The sequence below is a fragment of the Xiphophorus maculatus genome, chromosome 18 (assembly GCF_002775205.1).
Source record: "Xiphophorus maculatus strain JP 163 A chromosome 18, X_maculatus-5.0-male, whole genome shotgun sequence".
NCBI lineage: Eukaryota > Metazoa > Chordata > Actinopteri > Cyprinodontiformes > Poeciliidae > Xiphophorus > Xiphophorus maculatus.
Window position 1 is genome coordinate 33,338,118 of NC_036460.1, and position 12,396 is coordinate 33,350,513.

A 12,396-nucleotide genomic window follows, 5' to 3' on the forward strand; every position below is an offset into this window, starting at 1 on the left:
TCATGATGATGGTTCAAGTTGTTAGATTATTTTTTATACAACATAAATGCTCTGGACCAGGGGGGCTGAAGTTCAGTCCTCCAGAGCTACCGTCCTGCAACTTTTAGATGCGTCCTTATCCAACAGACCAGGATCAGAACACACCTGCTAACGAGCCATTCGTTTGATTCAGGTGTTTTGGAGCAGGGAAGCATCTGAAAGTTGCAGGATGGTAGCTCCGGAGGATTGGACTTGAACTCCCCTGCTCTGGACACACTGATGGTGGAGAGCTACACTGCAACAGCAACGCCCCTGGGCCGACTGACAGGGACCAGGCCACCTTCAAAAACTTGTAGGAGGCACCAGTGTGCTAACTGTAGTCATCTTTCTTGATTGATTGAATGGACAGACAGATATTAGCAGTTCAAGGGAAATATTGCAAAATTTTTCTCTAAATAATTGGTAAGTGTGACAGAGGAATATGAAATGGAAGCAGAATGTCACAAACTGGTTTCTGGAATAAGCATACAGTATTCAGCTCAGACTGGTTCACTGAATGCAGTTTTCCTGGAAGCGGGAAAAAGAACTAAAATGGATCTTGATTCAATAAAAGCAGTGAATTGGTCCTTTATTCAAACGTATAATATGATTCTGATGCTACACTTATCTTAGCATTAAAACACTGTTTTAAACAAACAGCAGCTGCTTATTTGTCTTTGATATTATTCAACATGGACTGCAACAATCTGACGGGTTGGGTTTTATTATTAACATCGTTAAATGTCTCCTATCCGCCAACAACAGAGCTCTAACTAAAGCTGCTAAAGACAATAGAGTAGTGAGAGTGAAATGGTAAACGAGTGTCAGCAGGCTGAAACAACGACATGACAGCTGGGAGGTTTTATCAAAGCGATCATGAACCAGCGGAACAGCTAAGGCTGCATAGCATCATGCTAACGCTTCAGCTGCTCCACCAGAAGGGATGTGAAGCTCCCTGCTGCTACATTTCACTGTTTAAAGAAGAGAAAAGGTTTGTAACCTGTGCGATCTGTCATGGCTCAGTGAAGCCGCTTGATGACATTTTCCTTCATGTTTACTTCCTGTTTTATGAAGTCATCAACTAAAAGGCTCATGGGAAATGTTGTTTGATAACCATAACCTCGGACAGCTGCAGCTCAGGGCAAAGAGCAGCTAAGATTCAGTCGGACAGTTTTAGTGGAGCACAGGTTAGTTAGTCCCACCTGGGTCACGAGTGGCCTGGGTGTCACATCTGATTGTGATAAGAGACAAACTAGTGTGAAGGTTTGGTTAAAGTTGTAAGGTGTGATTCAGGTTTAATTAGATTCATTCTAACCAGAAAGTGAGATCGAAGAATTAGAATTAAATTACTCATAATATTATAGAATGTATACTGATTATTGTAAAACAGGAGACTGGCAAACGGTAAATCGAAGAAGTAAGAAAGTGAGAGGAATTGTATGGAGTTAAATTTGTTTCACAATTATTCAATCAAAAAAAACAACTAATCTCAAAGACTAACAATGAAAGACATGTCCCTATTGGTTGGCTCTGACTAAAAAGAAAGAAGTGATGGCCAAATGAAGCCTCATGAAGCAATGAAGCATTCCAGCCCTTTGCTTTGCTGAAAGGTTCATTACCTGATGGTTCATTCATTCCTCATTAGTGACATCTGTTGCTGAAACTGTAACAGCCTTGTCACTCAGTTGGATCATATTTCCAAAAATGTGTTTATGTAATATTACAAAGTTTTTGTCAACCTGTGATTAGTAATAGGAGAGTCAATTAAATCCTATTTAACTTCATAGTTTTTGTTATTAAAATTATCTGTAGCCAAACTGAGCCTGCTATATGTTCACTATCAGTGGCTGTGTTTTCTTTTATGTCATAGACTGATTTGACAATAAATACATTTGATGTTTTAGTGTCTTAGGAGTGCAGTGCATGCTGGGACAGACATTCTTTGTGTTCTAACTTGCTTTCTGAAAAACTAAAATTTTTCAGAATTCTCTATTTCTCAGAGGTCTATCAATCAATCAATCAATCAATCAATCAATCAATCAATCAATCAATCAATCAAATTTTATTTGTATAGCACATTTCAGCAGCAAGGCATTTCAAAGTGCTTTACATCATATCAAACACAGAAACACAATGCAACATAGAATCAACAATCAAAACACAACATTAAGTCAGGTTCCATCAATAAATTTGTAATTGATTACATTTCAAATACAATCCTAAACAGGTGGGTTTTTAGTCGAGTTTGCATCAATAAAAGGTTTACCTGTTACACTCCTACTGTTACATACCTGTTGCTATTTTTATTCCCACTCACGCTCACAATCACACAGTTTAAAACGATGTAGACAGCATTTTAATGGGCTTCTGACACAAGGCTCCGTACTCCTCTTTCACGGAATTTTGAGCAGGGACTCCGTCGTCCCTCACGGATTTTTGTGCAATTCTATGGTACCTGTTAGTGTCTAGAATTTACAGGGTAGGTGTTACGCGCAGTGACCCTCAGTCACTCGCCGTTTTTCTTCCGGCACCAGGCTCTGTACACCAGGCTCGGAAAAGGCCATTTCATAACATTATTGGTCTAATGAGTTGTCAATCAAAAGTGGGGCTCTAGGCTGCCCAATAAAAGCATCATAATGGACACCGGCAGAGTTTAAACCCTTAAATCTCAGCACCAGAAAATACAATGGAAAAACAGCAAGCGGGCGTTCCGATGCAGGTTAGGGGGTTAATCCTCTCTTTATGAACAACAAATCCTGTAAATCTGGTAACATTTGCTCTTTATTTGCCAAGGTTATGAGAGGGAATCAAATCACCCTTCAATAGCTGCAAGAAGCAAGAATATTGCCACATTTAAGCTCTGATAACTTGTGTTCTCATATGTTTTGTAGCCTAAATTACCTGACAAAAGCCGATTAGCAAGTTGCTACATTTTCACAGGGGAACAGAATTTTGCACAAGACACCTAGAAGAAATACTCATACTTCCCTTGGGCACCGGAAGTAAGACCCATAATCGTTTCCACAGTAACCAGAATCAAGGTGGATAATTATGCTTCTTCTAGCTACTGAATTATGGGGTGTACTTTTTTGACTGTATCTCTTGGTTTTTTATTTTATTTTTATTATTATACCTAATTTTTGTTCAGTATAAAAAGTTTAAAAATAAGGACAGAATTAAATTATCTAACAAGAAGTAGTTGATATTAGATATAAATAATTTTACAGGTCATTACCAGATAATTTTTATTACATAGACAAGTCAAACTTTGGAATGGAAAGAAGGTGCACTTTCTTTTCCCCCTGACTGCTCATAAAAAAATCCCCAGCATTTATTTGTTTTTTTTAGGTCTGAAGTCAGGAAAATGAAACTCCAACCCTGCTTTTGCTTTCATTTGCTTTCAAAACCATGGGTTTCCAGCTCTGTGGAGGACAAGAAGAGAAGTGGATGAATCTAGTCTCACATTCTCTCTTTGGTGAGTAAGCACAAATTTATGTTTCTAGCAATCTTTTTTAACTGACTGTTTGGATGAATGGGGGCGTCTGAAAGTTGAGCTGAAGCATTTCTTGGACACATCCAAAGGAGCACTTTTGGGTCAGATGCTGAAATGAGGGAAGATGGAGGAAATGAGGTGTGCTGATGACTTGTGTTCCCTCACTAATCTGATTTGTTCAGTGTGGTTGACTCTCGAGCCGGTGTGGGAAAATATTTCTGGAAGACCTGAGGGAGCCATCATAAAAGTGACCTTGTGTGCAGCGTGACACACACTGTGCTCCTCAGGTTTCCCAGTCAGCCTCACCACTCTGATACTTTAGTCTCGGGGTCATTGCTGCTCCGTCATGCCCAGGGCTCCAACTACTTACCATACGTTTCCTTTGACAGAGGTGAGTTAATGTAGCTTGAATGGGGTGATACTTATTTTTTAAATTTCCATTGGAAAAATGCAAAAATGATCAGGTTTTGTATCGTGTGTGTGGTTTTTTTTAAATATTTAATTCAGTGAAACACTCAGTTGTTTATTTAGCCCGATAGTCTCTCTGCAAACTTAAATCAGGCTTGTGTTTTTTAGGTTTCTGTTTCCTCTCTGACCGTCACCACACACAGCAGAGGGAGGAGGTCCAAACTGTGGAGTTCTGCTCTCCAGATGATGCCTCACATGGTTCTGTGCAAGTACGGTAGGTTTTACAGTTGCATATTGTCACCTTCCTAAAATAATGGCATAAGTCATTCTTTGCCATAAGGGTTTCATTTTTTTCTTTTTTTTTGCCCTGAGCTTCTTTTTTTTTTTTTTTGGAAAGAGACGTGGTGATTCTTTTTTTCAAAAATTACTTTTCACAAAAAATGACATAGGCCATTATTTCAGGAAGGTGACAATATATAGCTATAATCAGACATCACATAATTTGTCGCAACTACAGTTATAATAGTTTTGGGTTTTTAGTTATAGTTTAGTTTTATTTTGCTGTGACTTTTTGATTGTCTAATTCAATTAGTTTAAATTAGTTTTTAGAGTGAATTTACTGATTTTGTAGTTATCAGTTAAATATTGTTTAGTTTTTTGTTTTTAGTTTTTCATACTTTGGTTAATTTTTAGTTGCAGAATTAAAAAAGTCAAAGAATTGTATTGTAATTATGTATACATCAATTGGAATACTTAACAGAAGAAATCATTTTCAATAGATGCATTGAAATATTATTGAACAACAAGTGTCTGATGTTTTCTACCAACCTTTTTACTGTTATTTTACGGACTGACTGCTGCCAGCAGGAGTATGGAGTACTCTAATTTATCGGCAGCTAACATAAACTGCTTATGTGGGGAAAATTAAATTAAACAGTTCAAAAGGCTAGTAAATTAATTCATAAACACAGACACAAATGACATTATATAATTTCTGTATGTTTTTGTTAGGTTTATAAATGCACAATATAGTTCCAGTTATAATTTTTCCTCATGAATTCACTTTTTTATATATTTTAGTTAATGAAAATGTTAGGATTAGGGTTTCAGTTTTTGTTAGTTTTGATGTGACCTTGGTGACAACTCATTACTTTGTACTCTTTAAATGAAGGAAAACAGAGGGAAAGGGGTTTGAGTTGTTTGTGTCTCTGTTTGTCAGTTCCGCTGGTTCTAGTGGGAGTTGTGGTTTTGGCAGCCAGCGGAATCATAGGAGACCCTCTCTATGAGTGTCTCCAGGACGCTGACTACAGAGAGCTCCTGGACATTGTGACGGATGGACTCCCAGCTGCCAGGATGCCTCAGCATGTGGCAGTCATCGGCGGGGGCATGGCTGGACTGACTGCTGCCAAGGTCTTAGAAGATGCAGGACATAAGGTTGGATGGGTGGGGAAAGACAGTGGCGGAGCTAGACTTTTAAAGCTGGGGGACTAAGAGGGAGAGCACTATATATACATACAGTATATGTATATACATATACAACCTCTGTATATGTATATACAGTATGTATATATATATATATATATTTTCTTACACATTTTCTTTTTATATACATTCATCATTGTCTTTCTTCTTTCTGTAATCCACCCAAATGGGTGGATTACAATGACTCCAAATACTGTACAAGAATTATCTGGTTCTGTTACATGTTAGTCTTATGGGGGGCCTTCCCCAGATGTCAAGGTTGGCACTGACCTTTTTAAGTGCAAATAGGGTGGCAGTGGATGATGTTTCCACGGTGATGATTATGTTTCCCTATCTATGGATTAAAAAGGTGACCATAATAGAAGCTAGTGAGCGAATCGGAGGACGGGTGGAAACCTTCAGGAACAGAAGAGAAGGCTGGTACGCAGAGATGGGAGCCATGAGGATCCCTAGCTTCCATAAGTGAGTAGTGAATTAATGTGTGGTTAAAAAACAAATTCTAAGGTTTTATGCATCAGAATATATTAAAGCTTTATCTTGCCTATATAGGATTCTGATATGATTTAACATGTTTCTTAGTCGCAAAAAACTTGCAAAAGCTTATGGTAAAGTTAATTCAACCCTTATGAGTGACTGCAAAGGGGAAGAAGGAGCGAGAAGATGCACTTTACTAACTGAGCATTAAGAAGGTTCTGTTAAACCAGGATGTTTTAGAGTTTGCTATTAGATATTTCTGTACCAAGACAGGAAGACATCAACAATGAACTACAAGAAGGAAATTGGTGTTACACCTGCCATAATGTGAGGTTTCTAGGACTCTAAGGCAAGCAACAACTACGGACACCCAAACAGTTTTAACAGATTTATTTAGCAATAGAATGTGCTGGAGAGCGTGTGGAGGGGCGTCGATCTGCGACAGCAGGGAGGAACCGGACCAGCGGAGGAACTGCAAAGGGCGAGAGGTTAAAGAGGGAAGTAATGGAGGGAATGACGGAGTTACCTGATGGCGACTTAAGGTCTGTGGGTAGAGGCAAGCAGAGGAGAGTACATGGGGAACCAACAGTTAGTGTGATGTGGTGGTTTTCCAGATGGGGAAGTTCCAGCAGGTGATTGAGGGCAGACAGGCAGCAGCTGAGTGGCGGGCGTGACGCACCCAGGTGCAAGGCCCAACGGAGCAGCTAGAATCAGATACTTCAGGTGAGTCCTGGTTCAGAGAGTGTTCAGCACGGGTTCACTGTAGAGGAAGGAACAGATGAAAAGGAGTCAGAACAAGGAGGACACTGGGAATACAGCACTGACAGCTAGAGAGTACCACTGTAGAAGCGGAACCATCTGGCATCTGCTTCCGGGAAGCTGCTCCTCTTTAAGAACCTTGCAGATTGGTGGTGATGAGTAACAGCTGGATCCCATCAGCCTGCCACCTTGTGAAGGAGAAGGTGGACCCTCCCCTGCAGAACCCAACTCTAACCCACAAAGGACTGGAGACGTAGGGTTTGATCTGGGAAACGTGAAACACGGTGGACACGGAAATGAGAGGGGAACCTAAGGCGGACAGTAGAAGGGCTAAGGACGGAGTCAACAACGAACGGACCCTGAAACCTGGGAGACAACTTGCGGGAACAGGATTTTAGAGTAAAATTCTTTGACGATAACCAAACGCGATGGCCGGGCGAGAAGATGGGGGCTGGAATTCTCTTTCTATCTGCCAGAAGCTTATTCTGAGCAGACGTTCGTTGAAGGGCGGCCTTAGTCTGGTTCCAAATACGTTGACAGTTTTGCATGTGACGTCTGACAGATGGAATGACCACATCTGGGAAGGATGTCGGCAGTAGGGAAGGTTGGAACCCTTGAGACGCATCAAATGGAGATAACCCTGTCGCAGATGATATGTGTGTGCTATGGGCGTACTCCACCCACAGTAAGTGCACACTCCAAGAGGTTGGGTTGGAGGTGCAGAGGCAGCACAGGGTGTTCTCCAGTTCCTGGTTAAGTCGTTCACATTGTCCATTGGTTTGAGGATGGAACCCCAAAGACAAACACGGCCAGGCCCCGAGCACAGAACAGAAGTTCAGCCAGAGCTGGGAACTGAACTGAGGCCCCCTGTCAGAGACGATCTCTGTGGGGATACCATGAAGGCAAAAAACGTGGCGAAAGAAGTTTTGCTGTCTCTGCGGCTGAGGGGAGTTTAGTGAAGGTGACCAAATTACACGCCTTGGAAAAACGGTCCATAATGGTGAGGATGACACTCTTCTGTTTGGATGTGGGGAGACCAGTAACAAAATTTAGGGAGACGTGGGACCAGGGACGACTAGGAATGGACAGTGGTTGTAACAGACCAGAAGGTGGGCAATGTAAGGTCTTGTTCCTAGCTCAAGTGGAACAGGCAGAGACATATTCAATGACATCTTTATTGAGTGTGGGCCACCAAAAGTAGTGATGCAGGAAGCTGATGGTACGGCTTATCCCAGGATGGCCCACGGAAGAGTGTGCCCAAAGGATGGCACGACCCCGGACCGAGATGGGGACATTCTGCCGGTTGGGGGGACCACCTCCTGGGTCTGGATCAGCGGTTAGAGCCTCCTGGATGCCTCTCTCCACATCACAGGTGAGGGACCCAATGGTGCAGGAGGCTGGGAGTATCTATCCGGGAGTCTCGGAAGGGTCATCTGGAGAGTGGAGTCTGGAGAGGTTGTCTGGCTTGGTGTTCTTGGAACCCGGGTGGTAGGTGATGTTGAGGTTGAAACGGGAGAAAAAGAGAGACCAACGGAACTGGTGTGGGTTCAGGCATTTGGCTGACTGAAGGTAAGCCAGATTCTTATTGTCTGTCCAAACAATGACTGGGAGCTCAGTACCCTCGAGCCAGTGTCTCCACTCCTCAAGGGCCAGTTTGATGGCCAGATGGCCAGATGACCAATGTCGTACCTGCTTTCGGTGGGGATAAACTTCTTAGAGAAGAAGGCACACGGGTGGAGCTTGCCATCCTTCGGGGAGCGCTGTGACAGGATGGCCCCCACACCAGTTTCAGATGCATCCACCTCCACTGTAAATTGAGCAGAATGGCCAGGGTGAATGAGAATAGGAGCTTCCACAAACCTTCTCTTTAGCTCAACAAAAGTGAATCTGGCCTCCGGGGTCCAGCTGAAGGGGCATTTGATGGAGGTCAGAGTGGTGAGAGGGGTTGCGATAACACTGAAGTTTCGGATGAACCGCCGGTAAAAGTTAACGAACCCCAGAAAACGCTGGAGTTGCTTTCTGGAGTTCGGAACCGGACACTCCTCAACAGCCTTGATCTTAGTCGGGTCCGTCTCCACCTGCCTGCCCTCAACACAAATCCAAGAAAGGTAATGGATGTAACATGGAACTGACACTTCTCAGCCTTGACGAAGAGCTGGTTTTCCAACAACCTTTGGAGGACCAATCTGACATGCCAGCAGTGTTCATCCATGCTGTTGGAGAAGATAAGAATGTCGTCAAGGTAGACAAAAACAAACACATTGAGATAGTCCCGAAGGACATCATTAACTAGATTCTGAAAGGTGGTGGGGGCATTGCAGAGGTCAAAGGGCATAACCAGATACTCAAAATGACCAAAGTAGGTTTTGAATGCCGTTTTCCATTCGTCACCCCCTCGAATGCAAATGAGATGATACGCATTGCGCAGGTCGAGCTTGGAGAAAATAAGTTAAGATAAGATAAGATTTATTTGTCATTGTCATCAACAGATTACAACGAGATTGAGATTTGCTCGACTCGAGTTAAGATGCAGGTTATGTGTATAACCTGCATCTTAACAGGTTAATATAATATAATATACAAAGATAAGGAAATAAATAGTACAAAATGAGAAATAAATAGACATCAGAAGATGGTTGCAGCGCCTGGAGGTGTCGCAACAGAATTTACATTTTTAACAAAGTGGTGTCAAGAGCAGAAGTTCTTATGCCTTTGAATTTAGTGCCATGATTGCCATCGGGTAAAAACAGTTTTTTAGGCGATTTGTCCTGGTTTTTATTGCTCTGTATCTCTTGACTGATGGCAGCAGCTGGAAGAGACCATGGCCAGGGTGTGAAGAGTCATTTAAAATGTCCAAAACTTTCTTGTGGAGCCTGGAAGTGTAAATCTGTTCCATAGTGGGGAGGGGGCAGCCTATGGTTCTCTCTGCTGCCCTAACAACCCTCTGGAGCGCCTTCTTGTCCGCGGATGTGCTACTGCCGTACCAGACACACAGACTGTACATGAGCACACTCTCTATAGAGCAGTGATAGAAGGCCTGCAGCAGGTCTGAGGGGAGACGGTTCTTCTTGAGTATTCTCAGAAAGTACAGTCTCTGCTGTGCCTTCTTGAACAGCTCCTTGGTGTTGGTGCTCCAGGTTAGCTTGTCCTCCAACTCCATGCCCACAAACCTGAACACTGGGACCCTATCCATACAGGTCCCACTGATGGTGAGAGGCTGGATGTCCGTTTTGTTCTTCCTGAAGTCGATCACCAGCTCCTTTGTTTTGGAGGTGTTGAGGAGCAGGTTATTGACTTTGCACCACTCTGACAGCCGCCTCACCTCATCCCTGTCCTCCAGCTCCCCCTTCCCGCCTGAGATGAGACCAACAACAGTCGTGTCATCTGCAAACTTTATGATCTTGTTGCTGAGGTGGTTGGAGACACAGTCATGAGTGTAGAGGGTGTAGAGAAGTGGGCTGAGCACGCAACCCTGTGGCGATCCAGTGTTCAGGCTCAGAGCAGTGGAGGTGTGGGGGCCCAGTCTGACCCTCTGGGAGCGACCCGTTAAGAAGTCCAGGATCCAACTGCAGGTGGCTGATGGGAGCCCAAGGTTTGCTAGCTTGGACACCAGACGTTGGGGAAGTATAGTATTAAATGCTGAGCTGAAGTCCACGAAGAGCATTCTGACGTAGCTCCCCTGCTTCTCTAAGTGGGTCAGGGTAGCATGAAGTGCTGTGGATACAGCATCCTCTGTAGACCTCTTTGCTTTGTAGGCAAATTGGAGAGGGTCCAGCTCAGCAGGCAGGCCAGCGAGGATGTGACTCCGAACCAGTCTCTTGAAGCACTTAATGATGATCGGTGTGAGTGCCACTGGACGGTAGTCATTCAGGGTGTTGATGTTGGTTCTTTTCGGATTGAACGGGTTCAAAAACTGAGAACAACAAAGGGAGACAATATTTATTCTTTACAGTGATTTGATTTAAATCCTCTATAATCAACACAGGGCAGGAGAGTGTTATCCTTCTTCGATACGAAGAAGAATCCCGCGCCCAAGGGGGAAGACAAATGACGAATGAGACCAGCCTTAAGTGAGTCATTAATGTACTGCTCCAGTGTCTCCCTCTCTTACTTCGAGATGTTAAACAATCGGCTGGAAGGAAGTGGGGCTCCCGGAAGGAGGTCGATACAGCAATCATAGGGCCGATGAGGAGGGAGAGACTGGGCGAGATCCTTACTGAAAACCCGATGGAGGTCATGGTATTTCAGTAGGAATATTCGTGAGATCGGGTTCACCATTCAGCTGGGGTTGCTTGGAGGGCAGAGCCGGTTTAGCAGATTGCAGGCATTGGTTTAGACAGTAAGGACTCCATGAGTCAATGTGAGCATCGGCCCAGTTAATGTGGGGGTTGTGTTTGCGGAGCCAGAGGAACCCAAGAAGCAGAGGGGCATCTTTTGTAGGAAACACAAAGCATTGAATGAGTTCCTGGTGGTTGCCTGAGACGTGGAGGGAAACTGGGTCAGTTTGATGGGTGATGTTGGCCATGGGACTACCGTCTAAGGCAGCCACCCGCAGGGGAGAAGGTAATGCCTGGACCGGGATCTGATATTGCGCAACTAAAACAGGGTGTATGAGATTCTGCTCTGAACCGGAGTCTACCAGAGCTTGGAAGGGATAGGAATCCTGCTGAACGGTGAGAATAGCAGGAAGATTTAGACGGAAGTAATTGTTCTCTTTAGATTGGCCTGCCAGAACTCCCAGACTTACTGGCGGGCCAGGGTGTTTGGGCGAATCGGGCAGGCTGAGATGAAAGTTGAGGGTAACTGCAGTAAAGACAACAACCAGAGGCTAAACGGCGCTGCCGTTCCTCTGGGGTTAGCTGGGCTCGGCCTAACTGCATGGGTTCGGGTAGGTTCTGGATGGGAGGACTGGATGAGTCTGGGCTGGGAGAACCCCTTCTAATGGAGAACTGAGACGACCGGGGATTTGAGGATCAGGATCTAGTTCTACGTCGATCATTGATCTTAACGGCCAGGTTAATTAATTCGTCCAGGGAGTCAGGTTCGTCTCGGCAAGCCAGCTCATCTTTTAATCTTTCATTCAGAGCTTGTTGGAAGGCTCCTTTAAGAGCTGGTTCATTCCAACCTGCCTCTGTTCCCAGAGTACAAAACTCAACTGCGAATTCTGCCACAGACTTATTTCCCTGCCTTAAATCCCAAATTCTTTTAGAAGCAACTTCTACCCCAAGTTTGGGACAAAATGTCTGTTTGAAGAGTTCTATAAATTCATCAAAGAGTAAATAGCTGATGTTCTCTTCGTCCACTACGGTCTCCGCCCATCCAAGTGCTCAATCTCTTAACAATCCTACTATAAAAGAAATCTTGGTGGCGTCATCCGGAAATGAGCGGGGAGAGTGGCGAAAGGCTAGTGAACATTGCAGCAGAAAACCCTTGCTTTTCCCCAGCTCACCTGAGTACTGTTTGGGAACGGGCATGATGACGTCACTGGACAGTGGAGGAGCGGAGGCAGCCGAAGTAGGAGCCGGCGTGGGGACTGGAAAAGGAGCGGGAGCCGGAGTATGGAGTTCTGCTGATGCAGTATGCCATTAATTGCGGCGTCGTGTGGGCCCAGAAGGACGCCCTGTTAAGACAGGGTGGTCTGTAGTTGTGCTGCAGAGTTCGATTTTCCAGATGGTTCTGTCATAATGCGAGGTTTCTAGGACTCTAAGGAAGGAACGAATGAAAGGAACAGATGAAAAGGAGTCAGAACAAGAAGGACACTG

General features: G+C 44.1%; 2 protein-coding genes across 4 annotated transcripts in view; one reads left to right on the forward strand and one right to left on the reverse strand.

The window, feature by feature from the left end:
• The window catches only part of snx19 (sorting nexin 19), a 40,811-nt gene extending 39,705 nt beyond the window's left edge, over positions 1-1,106 (reverse strand). For both annotated transcript variants that reach the window (XM_023351398.1, XM_023351397.1), the window contains exon 1: positions 1,019-1,106. The gene's annotated coding sequence lies outside the window, so the exon portion shown is untranslated. The remainder of the gene's footprint in view (positions 1-1,018) is intronic.
• The window catches only part of LOC106700049 (L-amino-acid oxidase-like), a 29,482-nt gene continuing 17,824 nt past the window's right edge, over positions 739-12,396 (forward strand). The window contains exons 1-6 of one of the 2 annotated variants that reach the window (XM_023351399.1): positions 739-1,009; positions 3,367-3,493; positions 3,694-3,902; positions 4,088-4,193; positions 5,139-5,353; positions 5,751-5,863. In XM_023351399.1, the coding sequence (XP_023207167.1) occupies positions 3,858-3,902; positions 4,088-4,193; positions 5,139-5,353; positions 5,751-5,863 (479 nt within the window). In that variant the 5' untranslated portion in view covers positions 739-1,009; positions 3,367-3,493; positions 3,694-3,857. The remainder of the gene's footprint in view (positions 1,010-3,366; positions 3,494-3,693; positions 3,903-4,087; positions 4,194-5,138; positions 5,354-5,750; positions 5,864-12,396) is intronic. The other variant, XM_023351400.1, reaches the window with a different exon arrangement.